Raw genomic sequence first — 21,060 nt, forward strand, 5'->3', positions numbered from 1 at the left:
TGTGTGTGTGTGTGTGTGTGTGTGTGCGTGTACGGTTAGCCTACTGAAAGCTTACGTAGATAGGCTTGGAATGTTGTCTTTCTTGAGTCCCATGATTCAACACTCTGAAGCACGCAATTAATTAGACTAGACTCCCATCACTTCTTTGTTGTTTTTGTGCATAAGTTCGCGCACCTGCTTAATTGGCAGCGAAACTATACAGGGAAGCTTTACATGGCTGTGATCAATACACGATAGCACTAGTTTTGTACACTCGACGAGTTCACAAGCTTCCCAGTGTATCTATCGTGTGTCGTCGTTATTTTTTATGTCTTAAAGACATATTTACTTGTCTGATGCTGCTTCTACATTATATAGCAGACCTGTAGTTTGCAATGTCACAGAGCTAGTGCCCTCCGTGATATTGCAAGTCCTGTGCACAAAGGTTTTGTAAACACTCTAGTGTTGCAGATTCAGCTCATTTGCTATATTGAAGGTGCTTTTAAAGTGTTAATTCCATCGCACGCTTCTGCATGCTGGCGCAGCTCGTCTCCTTGTACTGACGTGCATAGAAGTCAGAACGTTTTCGCTTCTCAGATACTAACCCGACCCACCACCGCAGAAAAAAAAAAGCGTTTTGGAACATCAGTAAACACTTCGTTGAGAATGCATGGTTGAAAAAAAAGACGTAGGTGTTAAACACGGCAGTGCGACTGCGTTTGACACTTGTTGCCTGTCATTCCATTCAGTACAAGTGCTGCATCTGCCTAGCACCTCCATTATCTTGCGAGCTCCTATGAAGGCAATATGACATTCAAAATCTGCAGTTTGTACAAAAAGCTGCTCGAGTAGTTTCACAAACTCATACATTTATGACAATAAAATACTGCTGCAGCGGAGTGAAACCACTTATTTATTTCTCTGCGGTGTCGTGTCCAGCTGTGCACGACCAAGGGTTTCCAGTTAAAAGTTCCATAACTTCGCGATACCAAAAGTTGATATCACTGGGATCAGATTGCAAACAGCACTTGGCTCACCTTAGCGACAATTGAAGTCATAGCGTTGGATTGACACGATAACTGTCGTCTTACTTCTCCGTGTCAATCCAGCGCTATGACTTCAATTGATGCAACGAGCCAACTAGCCCGCCAATCTGCTAACCTTAGCGAGTCACGTGATGGTGACCGTCAGATAAGCGCTGACGGCTTCCACGCTGTCTGCTGACGGCACAAACGCTGCTGGGCAAGTGATAGTGGCATGAGTAGCCTCTTTCTACTCAAACCAAGCAACGCATTCTCCTGCGCACAAACTGTCGACCTGCCAACGTGTCAAAGTGGTGGCGCCTAGCTGGCCATACGAGTATGGTTGTTGATTGTACACTTAGCAAGTATGCTGATTTTCGAATGCAACGTCAGCTACATGGGACTTACGTAAAGCCGAAACCCCTGTGTTGCAGTCAGGCGACGATGGTTTTAGGCTGCCATATCGAAGGTTAGACCTCGGCTGGCTAAAGTAGGCGGTTGCCAGACACACCACGTGCTTACATGTCTTGTGCCATTTCTCAAGCGTTTGTTCACTGAAATTTGACGTATTGAGCTACAGCTTGCTTGCCTCTTTGCAAAAATTATACATAAGTTTACATTGCCGGTCTTAACGTACCTGCTTAAAACATGCGTGCCCACAATACGGCGCTCAGTGCAGCGATTTCCCTTCTGAAATCGGCCACTTCGTCGCACGAAGCCCGTTGGTTCGTACTTGTGTACTGCTTGTAACAGTGAAATGCAGCAGCTTTCATTCACCAGTCACTCAGTATATGTAAAGGAATGTTTACAGCGAACTCAGGACAAGTTACGTGTTTTTCGTACCTGTGAGCTACAATAGCGTCCCGATGAAATACGTCACTCGCTTGAAGCATTGTAGGTGCGTGCACTCGCGTTTCTTGAGACAGGTATGACTAGCTCGGCAACGGCAGCTGCGCCAGGTTGACTCGATTATCTGGCCGAACATGTCGTATACTGCAGCTTGCGAGGCCACTTCAGCACTGCTGAAGTGCTTCAGCCGTGCTGAACTGAGAAAAAAAGAGTCGCGCATAAGCAGTGCAAGGCATAAAAATACGTTCGTTTACTGTCATACGGAAGTAGTGTATGACATTCTCCTCTCCTGTGGCCTAATGTATGTGGGAAATACCTGCAGATGCTTGAATGCGTGACTGCAAAGACACTGTCGATGAAGGCACGCACTTTAGAGTGCAGAAGAGTGGAGAAAAGTTTATGGCAATGATATGCGTGCTGCAGGACTGTGTTCCATTGTCTGATAAGACTAATGTCACAGCAAGACATGCAAAACAATAACACTAGGATGATTACAGAACCATGGCCAGAGCTAGAGGCTATCGTGTCAGCAAACCATCGGCAGTCTTGTCCGAAAAGCAATTGTTGTATTTTGAATGGGCGCAGGAGTCCGCGCACCTTCTTAATATGCTTTTAGTTAATTCCTGAAAAGCTTTGAGATTTCATGGTTTTTTTTTTTTTGTATTCACGGGTGCCAGCGCATATGTCTGTTTCGTGACAACAAATTCTAGTTGGAATTCAGCGTTTGTCTCCTTCTTTCATGTCCAATTTTAGTCCGCTGTTGCACTGTTCATGCCATCATAGGTTACACTAGCCCGGTCCAACACTTTGTTTAATTTGCAGTAGTGAACGACACCTTCCTGGTGCAAGCGCGGAATCATGCCTAGATATCCCACCTAGTCCCGTTGCCGCAGGAACCAAGCCTGCATTTGCAGGGCCATTCTATGCGGCCAATATAATGTGTGCAGGTCAGAAACCCACAGCAACCTGAGTTAATCTTGCAGCAGTACACGTGCGCGGCCCACAAACTTTCTCGCGCATCCTGCACTCCTACGTGTCTATCTTTCCCGATGCCGGGGGGACCCCAGCTTGCACATAGGGTTGCTGGCATTATGTAAAAAGTCTATAGCACCTAAATGTTACTCATAGTGGGAATGTTCTGGAAGACAACATAAGAAAATGACTCTGACGCTTTCCTTTGCAGGATTTGACAGAAGAGAGAGTGTTTTTCATCACCACCTGCCTTGCCACCTGCGCTTTGACGCCCGCTGACAATCTCTACGGCGGCGACTGCAACAAGGCGGTGATGAACTTCGCACCATTCGCCAGAGCCTTCGGTTGTCCCCTGGGCTCTAAGATGAACCCGGCGACCAAGTGCTCTTTCTTCGACTGATTTTGTCACCTTCCCATTCGCGGCCGCTATTTTGTGTGTCTGCTGTTGCGCCAGTACTGTGGATTCTTCTTTTTTTGTGTGTGTACGCCTATGTTGCGTAGCGCTAAAGTACACAAGGTGCTTGACAGTGTAGCTTCTGGGAATGTCGCTTAGAGTGGTCCAGCGTTTTCTGGGCCAACTGCTTGATTTACGTACTGTTTCCCGTGGCTAAGTTCTTGGTAGAGCCATCGTTCATCATTCCATTTTGGCTACCTGTCTTTGAAGTGCTTGAGCTTTTCGACATCTCGTACAATGAGTGCTAACTGTAGTTCAAATGTTGGCGATGTTCACTGATGAATTGATTCATCTCTGTCAATCCGCCTTTGTGGGTGACTATCCAGGGTGTATGTACACTTGAGAGTTCCTTTATTTTTATGTTCCCCAACGGCGGATTCGTATCTGCCTTTTATGAAATACATTTTAAACTTCCGTTATGCAAGTAGCTTAAAAATTAGCTTGCGAATTGTAAATAACTTATTTTCGCTCGTTATGTCCTCAGTAAAGCTACGGTATTTAACTTTACAGCAACTTTTCTCGGACTTACTGGTACTATATTTTGCCCCTCCGCCTTCTTTCTTTAACTTAAGTTTCTGGTTCAAATGGCTGAGTTTTAGAAAGGAACCTTTAATATGTTCTTGAAGGACTACGGCAGCTTGTATACAAAAGAGTGAAAGGGTTTTCTGGTGTGACGTAGCTGCAGTACACGACAATGAGATCTTCAAACCGAGGAAGATAACGACAAACCCTGCTTTGCGGACTTGTCATACGAATGCTGCCACTCAAGAAATCGAGTTCGAGACCTCAAGTAGTGGTTATAACGGCACATTTTTCATATAAAATGAACTGAAGCGCTGGTATACTTACTTAGCCGGGCGTGGGCATAAGTGCACCACGGATTGCTTACATTTCTACACCTATACGTACGCATTCTTTGACGTAGGTACATGACAATAATATATAGAAACGTTCTATACGGCCACGACATGACAGCTTCCAAGTAGGAAAGCTTACGCCGTGAACCTGGAAACCTCCATAACGCTGATCGCTAAGTGAGCTTTAGCTGTTGACGGAAAGTGACATATTTCTAAAAGCCTCACAAAAACATTGAGCGCGCACCTGGTTCTGTTAAACACCAGCCTAGAGGACCTGTTCGAATAGGTCTCCTTCTACAGATACGCAGTACTGTGTCCGCTTTATTACACCTTCAGTGGCTTTTTTGTTTACCTATGCCGGAATTATATGGAAGACATTTGTTATCCTTTCTTTGAACTAATCTGATGTCAGTCTTGATCACGTACGCACAATATTTCAAGAAACCTCCAAGAAAGAAATCAAATAGAGAGGTCGGGTGACATGACGGCCAAATTACAGGCCCACCCTTCCAAGCTATATTGCGCATGAAAAGTCGCATCCAGCCAGTTTCATGCTCGGCTACTGCTGTGTGCAGGCGCCCCATCCTGCTGATACCACAGAAGTAGATGTGACAGCGGTACTTCGCTGAGAAACACATCCACCAACTTCTTCAAGTATTTCGTCCACGTAACCCTATCCGGTCAACCTGTGATCGATGAAGATGGGACCGGTTATAGCACCGGCGTAAATTCCGCACCCCACATTGAACGACCACCGGTACTGGTGCCAACTGCGCTTTACCCAGTGTGGATTGGAATCACTTCAATTGTGTGCATTATGTTTAATTTACCTGGCCATTTCTGCAAAACTTGGCTTCATCTGTGCACAGGATGTTGCTCAAAAACTCCGGTGACTCATCAGCTTTTGTGAGGACGCAATTCGAAAAATCTAGACGATTCCAGAAGTCCCTATCTTTTAAGCACTGGTGCTGGTTCAGGTGGCATGGGTGAAACGCCGTCATTTAGAATCCTCCGAACAGATGACTTGGAAAGTGGAATGCTGGAACATCCGTGCGTAGTTTAAGACTCAAAGAAGGAGTCTTACGCCGCTGTTTCTTGAAGCTGCCGGTTTGTCTCAGGTTTTCATCATTTCTTATAATAGTCAATGCGTTTGGTCGGCCGCCACGCTTCCATGACTGATATATATATATAGGCGGCCTTCCTCTTGTTGCCATTTGCAGATCCCAAGACAAGGATCATGTTTACATTCAGCTCATCAGAGAAAGACGTTGCGACTAGGATGAAACCAAACACATCTTTAAACCTTGGTACTGACGTGTTCAATTCACTTTTGTGGGGTAGGTATTGTGGCAAAAAAAAAAACAAAGAAAAAACATCTGTGTACTTTATGCTAACACAACAGCTATCACAGCTTGTTTCGAACTAACATCAAACGCGACATGTTACTCCTGCCGGGGCGCGGCAGATAAGGCACTAGCTCGATCACTATGTTTTTCTTTATTTCCTTTATTTCGTTCTGGATAACTCAGAGGGAGCCTATTCGAGGGCGTTGCTTAACGATTCGGGTGGGAGCGCAGTCATGTGGTATTCTCCATATTTCACGGGGTTTATTTATCAGCCGGGAAAAAAATTAATATGCAAGTAGTATGTCGCTGAGAATACCGCAGTTAGACGTCCCTTGGCTGTGCCTTCAAATGCCTCATTGACACTTTGGATAGTATGTCTCGAGCTAAATAATTAATTACAATTACCTAATAAAATCTCAGTAACGAAAAATTACTGGCAGCTACTCCACTGTACTGCAAACAATGTGCACTAGGTTTTCTTTGAGTAACGCATTGCTCTTTTTGTTTAAATCTAGGTGCACGATAGTTATTTGGGACACCCTGTATATATTTATCACAATTGCATGCAAGTGACGATGTTTCCATCCCTAATACTAAATGTTGTAAATTATATATAATTTATAAATGTTTTTTTTTTCATGAGTCGTTAGCATTGCTTGCTGGAAAGAGAAGCGATACTGAGACACACAACATTCACATGCATTCCACACGCCATTGATAAGACTCTGCCGAAAGGATCACTGAAGGCAAAAATTTTTTGGCTACCTCCAACTCTTTCAAAAATATTATTATATCATCGAGCGATGCTCAAGAGACGAGCCGCCGCGATAACGACGAAGAAGTTGGTCGGTGCCCTTGGCACGAGCGAGTGTCAGCCTGGCTGCCTGGCTCCAGTGCAAATAGCGTGTAAATAGCATCTTTCGTCTGTGTCTTTCCACACGTAACATCTCTGGTGGAGGTCAGCGATCCCCGTCCTCACCACGGAACTCCGAAGTGGTTGGCACACCGAGCTTGTCACCATGTCTCCCGGTGACGAGCCCGCCTCTGTAACGGCTTCGGCTTGTCCGACTGCTCCAATCGTCACGGTTGCACCACGTCGTGACCCAGGTGTGTTCTCTGGCCTGGAGGGACAGGATGTCGACGACTGGATCAAGCTCTATGAACACGCCAGTGCTAGTAACAGGTGGGACCCAACGATTATGCTCGCCAATGTCATCTTTTATCTCGGCGGCACCCCACACATGTGGCACCAAACGCATGATGACGAAATTGCCAGTTGGGACAGCTTTAAAGAAAAGCTACGGGAACTGTTCGGCGACCCCATTGGGCACAAGGCTGCCGCGAGAAAGGCTCTTGCGTCTCGTGTTCAGTCATCTACAGTCATACGTTTCCTACAACCTCGATGTCTTGGCTCTATGCCGTAAAGTTGACAATATGTCCGAAGCAGATAAGTGGCACATGTGCTAAAAGGCATCGCCGACGACGCTTTCAATTTGCTTGTTTTCGGCAACGTCCCGACTATCGACGCCATTATAAAAGAATGCCGTCGCCTTGAACAGGCTAAGAGCCGCCGTATCTCATATCACATTGCGCAGCTACCCAACACTGCTGCTACGTCGACATGCGAGGGTCAACCGCGTCAGACCACCCCCTGTGACGACGTCACCCGTATTGTTCGCCGCGAACTCGAGGCCGCCTGTTCGCCTGCCTTCTCCACGACGCCTCCCGATCCGCCAGCAACCACCATTGCTATGATTCAGGCCGTCGTCAGACAGGAATTTGAAAACATGGGTCTGAACACCGTGTGTTCCACGTCTCGACCCAGCGTTCCCCAGTTATCTAGCGGCCCTCCTCGTCCTCGGCAGTCCTTTTCTGCCACATCTCGCCGCAACCTGTGCGAATGGCGTGCCCCTGATGACAGGCCGATCTGCTTCCACTGCTGTCGCATCGGCCACGTCGCCCGTCACTGCCGCAACCGATGGCCACCACCTCTTAGGACTTACGCCGCCACTTATTCCCGCACCTTCGGACCTTCTGTACCCTATGCCACCCGCCATGAACCCACTACCGCTGATGCCCCTGCTCCGAACCTTCGCGACAGCATCTCGCCCTGACCTCGACGCCACCAGTCTCGTTCGCCCCAACCCCGCCGCTTCTCTTCGCCGCCTATCGCCTCCCGGACCCAGCCGGAAAACTAGGCACTGCAGCTTCTGGAGGTGAAGCTGCGTTGTCGACCCTGCCCTCAAATCCTTTGCTCACGTTACCTACTAACTGAAACCTTCTTGACGTTGACGGCTATCCTGTCACGGCACTCATCGATACAGGAGCACATCTTTCTATTATGAGTGCTGCCTTCCGACGACGACTGAACAAGCTCCTCACTCCAGCGTTGGCACGCGTCGTCCGCGTTGCGGATGGCGGTACTGTGCCTATCATCGGCATGTGTACGGCACGTGTTAGCATCGCCGGCCGCCACACTCCTGTCCTCTTCACCGTAATTGCTCATTGCCCCCACGACCTCATTCTCGGCCTCGATTTTCTCTCCGCCCATTCTGCTCTTATTGACTGCTCTTCCAGTACCCTTCGCCTTGAGTTGCCAGTGCTCGCAGAACCTTCTGACGCACCCCACGGCCGCTTACGCTCCACCGGCTTTCTTCGCCTGCCGCCAGTCCATAGCCTACATTGAACTGTTCTCTTTCCCACCAGTTCCTGATGGCGAGTACCTCGTCACTCCTCTGCCCGACATCCCAATACAGTATGACGTCACCGTGCCTCACAGTATACTTACTATTACTGCGAACCACACTCGCGCGCCTGTCTGTAACTTTGGATTGGTAAAGCAATTTCTACCGCAAGGTATTTGCCTTGCCACCATTGATTGTCTCGGCGACCAATACGTGGCACCGTTATCGACCAATGGTTCTCGCGAGCTTAGCATGCCCCTCGCGCCAGCCTCGGGCGTTGGTCCCAACATAAAGAAAATGGTTGCGACGGACCTGTCCTCTATGCAGGCTGAAGACCTTTGCGAAATATTATCGTCCTACGGCGACATTTTCGACTTCGACGAACGCCCTTTAGGCCAGACGCTCGCGGTTAAGCATAGGATTTTTACTGGCGATGCTGCGCCTATTCACCGACGACCGTATCGACTTTCTGCGTCGGAACGCCGAGTAATTCAAAGTGAAGTGAACAAAATGCTAGACAAAAACATCATTGAGCCTTCTTCGAGTCCCTGGGCGTCACCTGTAGTGTTGGTTAAGAAAAAGGATGGCACGTGGCGCTTCTGTGTAGACTACAGTCATCTGAACAGCATTACAAAGAAGGACGTCTACCCGTTCCCACGTATAGACGACGCCCTTGACTGCCTGCACGGTTCCAGCTTTTTCTCGTCTACTGATCTTCGTTCGGGATATTGGCAGATTGCTGTTGACGATATGGACAGAGAAAAAACCGCGTTCATCACATCTGATGGCCTATACCAATTTAAGGTAATGCCGTTTGGATTATGCAACGCCCCTGCCACGTTTGAGCGTATGATGGACTCCTTGCTCCAAGGTTTCAAATGGTCCATATGCCTCTGCTACGTTGACGTCATCGTCTTCTCGCCAATGTTCGACACTCACCTTGAGCGTCTCACAACTATACTTGATGTATTTCGAAAGGCGAAGCTGCAACTTAACTCGTCCAAATGTCGTTTTGGCCACCGACAAATTACTCTTCTGGGCCATCTCGTTGACGCTTCCGGAGTACAGCCTGATCCCGACAAAACTCGCGCTGTCCGAGAGTTTTTGGTTCCGAAGACAGCCACAGACGTTCGAAGTTTTGTAGGGCTGTGCTCGTACTTTCATCGTTTTGTTCCAGATTTTGCGACAATTGCTAGGCCCCTAACTAATCTTTTGAAGAAAGGCGTACAATTCTCGTGGGGTACGGCAGAAGCCGCCACCTTCTCTTGTCTCGTCACTTTTCTAACCTCACCACCCATTCTCGCCCACTTCGACCCCAAGGCCCCTATAGAATTACGTACAGGTGCCAGCGTTCATGGCGTAGGTGCCGTCTTAGCCCAGCGTCAGCGTGGCAAGGATCGGGTTATTGTTTATGCGAGCCGCCTCCTAGCACCATCTGAGCGCAACTGTTCCATTACGGAACGAGAGTGCCTTGCTGTTGTCTGGGCGGTTGCAAAGTTCCGTCCTTACCTATACGGTCACCCTTTTTCCGTAGTCACTGACCATGCTCTCTGCTGGCTCTCATCGCTAAAAGATCCTACAGGCCGGCTTGGTCGATGGGCTTTGAGGCTGCAGGAATTTTCATATACCGTGATGTACAAGTCAGGCCGCCTGCACCAAGACACCGACAGTTTGTCACGTTACTCTGCTGATGACTCTGACTCCTCCAATATTGCCAGTGCTTCTTGCGTATTCTCTGTATCCCAGCTGCTTCATTTCGAATGAGCAATGCCGTTACGCCTATATCAGAGCACTCATCGACTGTTTTGAACACTCTCCGGCCGATACTGCTCTACGCCTCTTCGTCCTATGCGACGGTACTCTTTACCGTCGTAACCTTCATCCAGATGGCTCTGAGTTCCTGCTTGTAATACCTAAACAACTCCGCTCCACCGTTCTAGAAGAGCTTCACGACGCACCAATGGCAGGACACCTCGGCATATCTCGAACCTATGACAGTGTACGTCGCCGTTTTTTCTGGCAGGGCCTTGCCCGTTCCGTACGACGTTACGTCGCTGCTTGTGAACTTTGCCAACGACGCAAGAAGCCTTCCCAGCTCCCCGCTGGTTACCTGCAGCCGCTGGACATCCCTGCCGAACCCTTCCATCGTGCCGGCTTGGACCTTCTCGGCCCATTTCCAGAATCTACATCAGGAAACAAGTGGGTTGCAGTCGCGGCGGACTACGCGACCCGCTACGCCGTAACCCGTGCTCTTCCGACCAGTTGCGCAACTGATGTTGCGGACTTCCTCCTACATGATATCATTTTGATGCATGGTGCTCCGTGTCAATTACTTACAGACCGTGGCCGCACCTTTTTGGCCAAAGTCATTGACGAAATCATGTGTGCTTGCTCAATACAGCATAAATTTACCACCTCCTACCACTCCCAAACAAACGGCCTCACTGGGCGTTTGAACCGCACCCTTACAGACATGCTATCCAAATACGTTTCAGATGACCACCGTGATTGGGACCTGGCTCTACCTTACATTACCTTTGCATACAACTCTTCCTGTCTCGAAACTGCTGGCTTTTCCCCGTTTTACCTCTTGTATGGTTGCGAACCTACGCTACCACTGGACACTGTGCTTCCGTCCGCCACAGCTTCAACTAGCGATTATGCCCGTGATGGAATCGCCCATGCTGACCATGCTCGCCAACTTGCGCGCGCACGTCTACAAGTGTCTCAAGACAAGCAGAAACAACGCTACGACCTCCGTCAGCGTGATGTCCATGTTGTGCCCAGCGCCCTCGTGTTGCTTTGGTCACCATCGCGTAAAGTCAGCCTTTGTGAAAAACTCCTTTCCTGTTACACAGGCCCGTATCACATGATACGCAAAGTGACCAATGCCACCTATGAAATCGTTCTAGACATGCCCACTACGTCCTCCGCTGTTACAACAAGTAACATTGTCCATGTTGCCCGACTCAAGCCCTACAACTCTCCATGCACCTTGGATATTTAACAGCACCGTGACGGTGCTTTTGCCGCCGGGGGGGTAATATTACGATATCATCGAGCGATGCTCAAGAGACGAGCCGCCGCGATAACGAGGAAGAAGTTGGTCGGTGCCCTAGGCACAAGCGAGTGTCAGCTGGCTGCCTGGCTCCAGTGTAAATAGCGCGTAAATAGCATCTTTCGTCAGTGTCTTTCCACATGTAACAATATCAAACTTTGTCCTGTGTGTATGTTTAAATATATTGTGTATGTGCATGGTGTTTACAGTGTAAACTTAAAATGTTGAAGTGACAATATGGATGAGGCAGCCGCCGCTAGTGCTTCTAGTGTGCATGTCCCCCTACTGTAAGGATTTGCAGAAATAAAGCAAAAGTATGAATTAAAAGCCGTGCACATTCACGCCCACAGTGATGTAGTGAGCTATTAGGCCCAGCAAAATTTCAAGTGAAAAGGTCGAGGAAAGTCAATAGAAACCTGAAATGATATGGGTGACAAAGTTCTGGTAATGGCCCTTTAGGTGCATGTGTTGGGGGGGGGGGGGCTTCGGCATCGCCCGGTGGGGCCTTAGCCCACCCCTCCCCCTCCGGAAAACTCCGGAGGGGGCTCAGGCCCTAAAGCCCCCCCGTAGTCGGTGCCTATGCCTTCATCATTTCATCATTGCCCCTACGTTGTGCACAGTTGCCGCCATGCTCACGGGCAATCTTGTCAAGTGAGTGAAATTAACAAAGTAGGCTGATGCTGGAGACGGTGTATGTAGCACATAGCTGAAGCAATGAGTCTCAAAATGGCCACCACATTTTAAATGAATGTGCCTTCACTAATAGGGTGTTTTGCTAAGTTGCTTGAACACTAATCGTACTACCGTCGACAGTCATCATGCGATGGTTTCTGCCGTAATTTCTAGCATGTTTTTCAAGCATCACCGGTTTCTGTGCTTTGCCTTCATTTACACTGCGCATTCTTGTTTACAATATTGTACTTTCAATTCTGCATTGTATTTAGTGCCCCTCTGCTTCGTAATGCACTACTATGTATCTCGAAGGTATTGCAAATAAATATTGTTGCCTTTTTTAGGCACCTTTGCAAGGGCCTCTGTGCAATGCAGGGCTGACCTTTTGAACCACATCAGTTCTTGGCAAATGGAAGTGCAAGCTTAGCATGTAAACCAAACATGCAATTCTACTTGTATTGGAAGCATGTAGCCTTCGGAGCAAAAACTAAGGCAGCACCACTACAAAAAAGAAATAAGTGTGTTGTGGCTGCGCCATGTATCTTAAGGTGCAGCTGTACAACATGGTATTCTCTCAGTGCACTCCATTGATCTAACACATGGATGTGGACTGTACAACTGCATTTCCAGCTTTGTGCCTCAGCTGAGACATGTTTTTTTTTAGATCAGTGATCTTTACACTTTTGCTTACAACTGCACACTATTTTCTGCAGCCACTATTGCGAAAGCATAGCAAAATCAAGCAAACCGATATGAAATAAATAAAAAATGTCCATATCAACACGTAATGATTACACGCTAATAATGACTATTAGGTATAGCAAAGGCATTTGTGTAAAATGCAAATTTGTAATAACGAGCTACGGTTGTATTTGGCACTCTTCCTTCACAATGACATGGTAGGCATAAAATTCCAGACAGCCAACTATGCAGGTGCTCAACTAAGAAATATGATACATTCATACAAACAAATAGTGTAACATTTATTTACGCCACCATAAGTTATACACTGTGCACAAGTGTCTCATTCCTCCATAATGCCCAACTTTCCACAAGGCAGCTGATAAATCCACAACAGGTGGATGCCACTCAGAGGAAGCTTTAGCCTTTTACTACCTGTTCAAATGCAAACAAAATGCAGATATGTTCTCCCTAATAAAGTGCAAATCTGATCCGAATTAAATCTGTTGCATTTGAAGGAAAAGCTCAAATTCTAGTGACTGTTGGAAGTGGATCATTATTTAAGTCCAGAATACCACTTACTATAACAAAATTTAAAATTTAGAAAATAGATAAGCATAAGATAAACAGCAACTGATGACAGTGCTCAAAGCAGGTAAATTGGTCATATTAATATAAATTGTGCACTAAATTCTTCCTTTAAAAGCATGAGTGTTAAACTACTATAAAGAATAGTAGCAGTTTTTAAAAACTACAGTTGCAGTTTTAGAAATCTGTTTATGTGGTGCAGTTATAACATTCAAACAAGATACTGTTTCTTTTTTAGTTTTGCAAAGCAACTCAGAGCATAAAACCTGCACTTGACAGTCACTAGAATTTAATGCCTCCTTTGCAATGCAGCCAATTCAAATAATTTCGCAATTCACTGGTGGGAATTATCTGCATCTCAAGGTGAGCAGGAGCTTAAAGGCCAATTGAAAAAAAATTTCACTGAGGCTGAGTTGCTATGAGTATAGTGTGAGGCCTTTAAATAACACCTCAACAGACAATGTGGGCACCCATGCTGTCTCAGCAGCAATGTACAGTGTAGCTATGGTTAGGTTCATGTCAGCCAATCTTCAGTTTGTATTGCCCATCGTGCACCGCTAATCCTTTTGTTAAGCATACAAGCGGTCGGCATGGCATGAAGCGCATTCGGATACGGACAATGAAGGGAGACCTTCTGATTCTTTATTCTGCTTGGCTGACAAAACTTCCAGCGTTCGCTGCACTGCACACAGTTGGTAAGATAAAGCGTACTGGTTAAAAGACAACACATGCACCTCGGCGGCCGCCCAATGTCAGCAGTGATCCCTAGGCACTGCGTTAGTTCTCAACACTCAAGCTGCTGCGTCATTTCCACCAAGTGGCAATACCGGCATCCTTAAAAATTTTGGTATCAAAGACATCTACTTTTGCAAGCTTTTTGCAACGCATCCACTTGCATCTTAAACATTAAATTTTGTATGAAGGCTGCTTACATGTATGCCATCTGAAACTAGGCTTTGTATGCAGTCAACAATCTATATGTAGTTGGCCTTTATGCTTCCTTGAGCAATGATAAAAAACACCACATGTGGGCATCATGCAAAATGAAGGCTCATATTTATACATTTATGTATATGCCTTGGTGTGTCCTTGACCTTTTGCTCAAGGACACACCAAGAAACTTTACATTCTTCTAGACTTCGCTCTATCACAATCATCAAGTTTATGAATCAGTTTTTCTCGCAGAGATTCGATGCATAAAAAATATTTGTGTTCCAGCCCCTGACGAAAGCCATCATGGGCTCTTCTGCATGCAAGACACTTGGAACGGTCACCACAAATTCACCATCACACTGAACACTTGGCTCTTATAGTCGGCTCTGTGTGTCCGTTACTACAACTTGATCCGCACGTGAAGGTGACAATCCGAAGATGGTAAAATGACTAAAAGGAACAGAAGCACCAACTAGAAAACATACCGATTCTACGCAACGCTCAGCAATTTGCTGTTTTTTTTCTGGCACCACTTTTACAAGTGGCTTCGAGGAATGTGTGGTCACAGTTCCCACGACAGCACAAAGAATGCAACTGTTGAGCTCGCTCTCCAGTGTGACACGTGAGCACCGTGTGACCCTCAGCAATGCAGAGCTCGGTGCATGGATGAAAATTGCGACGTCTAAGTTGAAGTCCTGTCACGCCTGATGCCCAGAGTTCACTACACCACTCAGCCGTAGCACTTGGTCTGCGTACGCAAAAAAAACACAGGAAAGCGGGAAATCAACTACACCTAGCCGAATCAATAAATATGCAGCGGCAGTAATTAGATCAAAAGCTCAATTCTACCAACACAACAAAAAATCATGCAAATTCAATGCACTGTAGGAATCCGTGCAGCGAAGTTTTGATGAGTTGGCAAGACAAAACAATCCGTCAAGATAAAAACACCCAGAGAATTTCAGCGAGAAATACACCTTTTAACTTGACCGTAACAGTCATCAGCCATGGTGGCATACCCCAGTTAGGAGCAAGGGTAAATTTCATTTAGGGATACTAGCCTCATGATTTTCATTGACAGACACGTCAATGTAAATAGCTGAAAGCATTCCTGGCACTATGTAAAAATAGCTTGACACAGCACAGCTGTCAGTGATATACACCAACACATCTGGTGCCGAGTCACACGAAACCTTGTCAAAGTGTTCGTATTTCCAACAGCGACAGTATGATGGCTAGAGAATGACAGCGTTTACTCAATGAGACAGGTGACGGCATGTTAAATCGCGTGCGGAGTAGAAGGTAAAGAATGTTTTGCTTTATTACTAATATGCTCTAGTACTCCAAGGAACACAAAGATGCGGACGAAGATTAACGCAATGTGATCAGTGGTCATCAAGCAAGGAATGTCTCTGGAGCCAATGTTTTGACAAGGGTACTTCTCTTTGCTCTGACGAAAGGAGGTCCCCTCGTAGAAATATTAGCTTCAGCAACATTCTTTGTTTGACCACTGTTGACTTCTGTGGGGCTGTATTCCACTAAAGTAGTTTGCTAAATGTGTTGGTGTGCAAGTAGCACATATTTCTAAACCAATGAAAAAGAACAATGCTAACTCAACATATGATGCTACTGCATTTGCATGGACAAATCTAGCACAACCTCGGAAGCACTTAAAGCCTCCTTACAGCTGTGCAATCTTGCATAAAACTGTCATATAAAAGGGGCTACATGCAGGTATGTTACCATGAGAATTACCACAAATTTTTTTATTCTTACTTGGGCATAGAAAAATGAGAGTGCACAAGGTTACACATAAGAAAGTGTCAGTCTGAAAACTGCGTAATGTCTAAGGGCTTTTTTTTTTTAGGATTTAAACATGCTATAATCAGTTTTACAAATATCACACAGAAGCAACTTAGCATACCGAAAGCCCCCACACCTTGCTTGTATTCTTTTGCCTACTTTCTAGCGTTCTTTTGAATGCCCATTGGTTTGCACACCCTAACTTTGGGGGCGCAAAACCTCAAACTTCCTGTTGTGTCGATAAGCTGACCTTGTAATGAACCCAGATGAACTCGGCTCTCAGTACTGAATGTAATGAACTCCGTACATGGTTTTGAATTTAATGCAAAGTGATTTGTAACGCTGTAAATCTTTTTTAAAACAAATGTACTTGTGCAAACGCAGTATTCTCTGACCGCTGTGATGGCAGCATCAACAAGTGAGATTTCAAGCAGCTGTCTTCTACCTGGTGCTGTTTCCATGGCCAAAACACGTCAGCAAGCGAATGAAAAGACACTTACTAAGTCTGGCAGCTGGCTTGGCTTTTTTGTGCGACTCCTGCACCTTCTGGAAGTGCTCCAGAAGCTCCTGGAAGTCTATCTCGGACTTGCACCGCTCTGCACTGCTGCTCTCCACAGTCCTGAGTGCAGAAAATGCAGTGGGCAAAAGTGACGATCGTTGATAATGAGAAGACGATGAAATGATGATGAGAAGACGATGAAATGATGACTGCAAATAACAGTTTCAGCACGTCTGCATATGCATCGCACTTCATGAAATACCGCATTAAAAGAGACACAGATGGCAGTAACCAAGCTGGTGTGACATCTTGTGAACTTTTGCTGAACTAGAGCACATTAGAAATATAATTTCATTGTGTGGGTGTTCTTGATGAAAGGAAATGGTAAACAGACTGCATGCTAATGATTATGTCCCTGTCAATGCTTTACATTAGAAGCTAAGTGAAATATGGTCACTGCAAATACAGCTGTGTCTTTTCTGGTGAAACACTATAGCATAAGACGATGCCACCAATGTGGCTGCTTACACCTGTGTCTCCAGTAACCTTGGTACAGTGAAACATCAATGGAACGAACATGGATATTAAGAATTATTAAATATAGTGAAATTTAAAATTTTTCTCACTGATACAGTCAAACCTTGTTACAAGGAAGTCGCACTTGACACTAAGATACTTTTGCTATACAAGGGAACCTGGTTCACATGTTTTAGGAAAAAAAGAAATGCGAGCAAAATGCACTAACCAGAAAAACTTACCATTCAGCGCCACTAAAAAATTTGACATTGAGCTGTAGTTCACAACCATGCGATGCAGCACAAGACACGAACGTGCGTCGAGCTGGTTGGGCCCAAGTGGCCAGAAACGCACACTGTCTTTGTGGTTTTGGCAAGCTTATGTTTCCGCTCTTGGAATTCAGCTTGGATCAGCAGCTTCTACCAGCAGGGCATTCTGGCAGGAAGTTTTGACATTCCCACTCAGCGCGAATCGCTGTTGGCACTAGACACGGAGGGGCATCGAGCTCGTGGGGCCTGAGAGACCCGAGACGAGGTGTGTTGTTTTCCTATTGTGTGGTGTTCTGAAACTGTGACGGGAAACCAAAACGAATTCCAGCCAACGGTCAGTGCTGGAATACAATGCCTCTGAAACTGTCGGGGTGAAACATGATGCTTACTGCGCAAACTGCAGTGGGTAACGGTGGTATGTTTGGGTTACCCTCTGTTAAAGAAATGTGCAATACGCTTCCAATGGCACTACATCTCACGGTCTGAGAAACAGATCGGAGAAGACGCTTCTCCCAATAGGGAGGGCAGCGATAGCTTTGAACGCAGTGTGCAATGACTCCAGAATGGAAAACTGACTGTGCGCCAGCATTTTTACGTGAGACAGACAGGCGAGTATGCCTTGTGCCTTTTCTTGTTTGCAAGGGGTCTAGCGGCTGGAAAACATATCATACGATCGCAGTTTGGCGAAGTACTGAACTTTGGTGCCAGAAGATCGTGTTTCCCGGAAATGTATCAACTGGCAAAAAAAAATAAGCGCAGCTGTATTGGGTCATTACCTGTTTTCTTCATCGCGAGCACTGCACCTGGGAAACTGCACATAACAGGATTGTATCAACGAGGTTCTAAGGTATATGATATTTGTTATAAGCAAACATTTGTTACATGCCGATATCGGTGATGAACTTTTAATTTACAGTCGTCACCCAATAACTCAGAGTTGACGAGGGCCTCCTTGAAATATGAATAACCAGGAATCAGAAATATCAGATTCACCAGAAAATGAGTGGCCTTATTTTACAAGTAGCTAAAAAGGTGCTGTACTGTTGGATGATCACTTTCAGGGATACAGTGGCCCTAATACTTTCACGTAACTATCACCAGAAGCATTGGCATCAATGAAAAACAGCATTTTCGGCACAGTGCAAGAACGATGTCTTTTCACAGTGCCCAGAACACTGTCACCCGTTTACACATTTGGTGCTAGAGACGCATATCACATGGAAGTGAACGTATTATCATAGAAAGTCATAGCCTGAAAATCCATTTCAGTAGCCGTTTCATGCTTACATCTACTCTAAATTAAGGGAGAGCCAGTTTTTTTCTTTATCGTTTACGTGGTTTTTATTTTACGTGGCTCATTCATTTGTAGCCTGGCGAGAAGTCAGAGAGGCGGTAACATGTCTGATGGTGTACTGGAGTCCCTAGTGTTCACAGAGCAGCTGCTTCCCAAGAGCAATAAGCACACCGAGGCTGGAGACAACACAAATGTCCCATCAGATTCAGTGGAAATATCTGTGGACCACGTTTCCTACGTCACCAAAAAAAGTAACGCCTTCCTAAACTATTACATAACTGGCTATGTGGAAAGGAAGCGGATAACATGCATCAATTGCGAATGATGCAAGGCAGCTTGTCGCATCACCAAAGACAATGTGCCCACAAATCTGCCGGCGGATGCCTCTCTGCAGTGGGACTTTGGTGGACTCCTTTATGGTTCACGCACTCTGTACGAATTGATGCAGACACTTGAGAACAAGCTAACCCATTTTTCTTTTAGCACAGCTACCTTCCGCGCCGAGCCCGTAGCAGACATGTGGCGAAAGATTGGGCAGGCATCACAGGTCGGCTGCAGTGAGCATGCTGTTAAGACTAACGCGATCTGCTGTACGCTTTTACTGTCTAACGTGGGTGCATTTCTCTTTGAAGGGAGTCAACCAAAAGGCGGACGAAAAGAAAGGCAAGCAGATTAAGCCCTGTGTTCTGTAGATTGATTTTTGCTGCAAAGTTCAAATAAACTTGTTTCCTGCATGAATTATTGATTTTTTTTCATTAATTCATTTTTTTCTTTATGCAGAGAAATCATACACACAATTTTTAGACCAGCAGCCAATGGCTCGCAATGGGTGCAAATACATGTTTCTGCAAAGGAGCAGGAAAGTTTTTAACAATGGGAATAAGTATGAAAAATGGTTTGAATTAGTTGCAGTGAGTCCTAAGTATATATAATGGGAAAAACAGCAAGACGTTGAAATTCAATGTCATTCAGTACATTGAAATTCAAATCAATGCTAAGCTGCTAAATCCAAATAAACTGTCCGGGATAAAACTTTTTCCTCTGGAAAAAGTTTCGTTAATGAATTTCTCTATAGCTGTAACTACAATGCATAAAGCTAATATATCTTTTCATTTCCACTTCTGATCAGTTATTTATTCTTCAGCAAAACGTGCTTTCGGAAAAAAATACAGGTGGTGCACTCAACTCTTGGCTAAGTGTTACATTGGAATCATGGCGGAATGTAAGAAAGTTTCGTGTTCCAACATTTCTGCACTTGAAAGAAAGATCTGAACAACAAGATCCAACTTGATCCTAATGAATGTGGAGCTCTCCGATGTACTTTCTCTTCTAAATCAGGCGCTCTTTTGCAGGGTCGAACCACGTCATCAAATCCAGTTTCTTGTTGGTGTGCACTACGTCTCACTCTGATTCCCTCTTGCTGCGCATGCTTTCACGGATGTCAGAGAAGAACAAGCTGCATGATTAGAGTCTAGTATATGTTTGTGCACACACACAAGAAAAAAATGCTGAATGCTCAAAACTGAGGCGCACGAAGTAGCGCGAGCAAGATTCCTCAGGCGCGAGTAGTGCTATGCAGTACACCGTATGCTCCATTCTGACGGCGTTCTTCCGGACAGCATCACTTGTGGCACTAGTGCGCTTTGGGGACTGGTTTCTGTGGCTGCTTTTCACACTTCCCAATTCTAGCAGCTTGGTAGCGTACATCGAAGCAGGCGGGCCTAGTGTTGCCATGGTTGCAGCTACAGCTGCCAGTGGATCTGTGTGCGAGAGCGCTTGTTCGAGACGGCAAGATAATCAAAATGGCGGCGGTGGCTTTGATAACGCTGTTTTGGATTTGTGGCCGTGGCGAAAAGCCAGAAAAATCAGACTGCAAAGAGTTCTCTCATCCGAAATTTCAGACGCTCCTATACACTGACTCTATGGGTCATGTGGTGGTGCCACGAAGACTTGCAAATTATTGGGCATGTTCGTAAAATTGGCTGTCTTGAAGATCTGTCGTTGACTATTTTTATTACCCAACCTTTTCTTATTATTTAACAAAGTAATTGCGTGACAAGGCTTTAATTTAACAAAGTTTTCGGCTATTTGAAGCATGTACTCGGAGCTTGAATGGCTGAAAAATTCAGCAAAGAACTATAAAACGTCGGCTGAGGACAAAGTTATTTGCACACATCGTTTCGCCTGAAAAGTTCGAGAGGCAAAAATGCCGTCAATGCGGAAGCGCGCGCACTGGGACGCAGTATGCAGGAAACAGCACTGCCCCATTTATCGCACAACAACTTGCGGAGGCCGCGGGGCAGTTTGAGGAAACACGACAGCTGACGGTTCCTTCGGTGCATTGGGGGGTGGGGATGGGGCGAGGCATGTGATCAAGCACCTGCTAGAGAGGAGAGGGGCAGGGATTTGCACCTATCTGTCCTCTCCCCTAGCGCGCATGTCTCCTCTCTAGTACCGTTGCTGTAGCTGCGCTTGGCTGTCCACATGTGGGCCACGCGCTGTATCTTGGAGGTAATCTTTGGTAAGTGCAAATGCAGAGCTGGGATGATTGGTGCTTTCATGCGCATTGTGTTCCTGCGTGTCT

General features: G+C 46.0%; 1 protein-coding gene across 1 annotated transcript in view; it reads right to left on the bottom strand.

Annotated features, from left to right (window-relative positions):
- Nucleotides 1–12,855: 12,855 nt before the first annotated feature.
- Nucleotides 12,856–21,060, bottom strand: part of LOC142587552 (protein VAC14 homolog) — an 89,666-nt gene continuing 81,461 nt past the window's right edge. The window contains exons 16-17 of the mRNA XM_075698656.1: nucleotides 16,399–16,517; nucleotides 12,856–14,843 (exon numbers count right to left, since the gene is read on the bottom strand). Of these exons, the coding sequence (XP_075554771.1) occupies nucleotides 14,794–14,843; nucleotides 16,399–16,517 (169 nt within the window). The 3' untranslated portion in view covers nucleotides 12,856–14,793. The remainder of the gene's footprint in view (nucleotides 14,844–16,398; nucleotides 16,518–21,060) is intronic.

Source organism: Dermacentor variabilis, chromosome 7, assembly GCF_050947875.1.
Source record: "Dermacentor variabilis isolate Ectoservices chromosome 7, ASM5094787v1, whole genome shotgun sequence".
NCBI classification, from domain to species: domain Eukaryota; kingdom Metazoa; phylum Arthropoda; class Arachnida; order Ixodida; family Ixodidae; genus Dermacentor; species Dermacentor variabilis.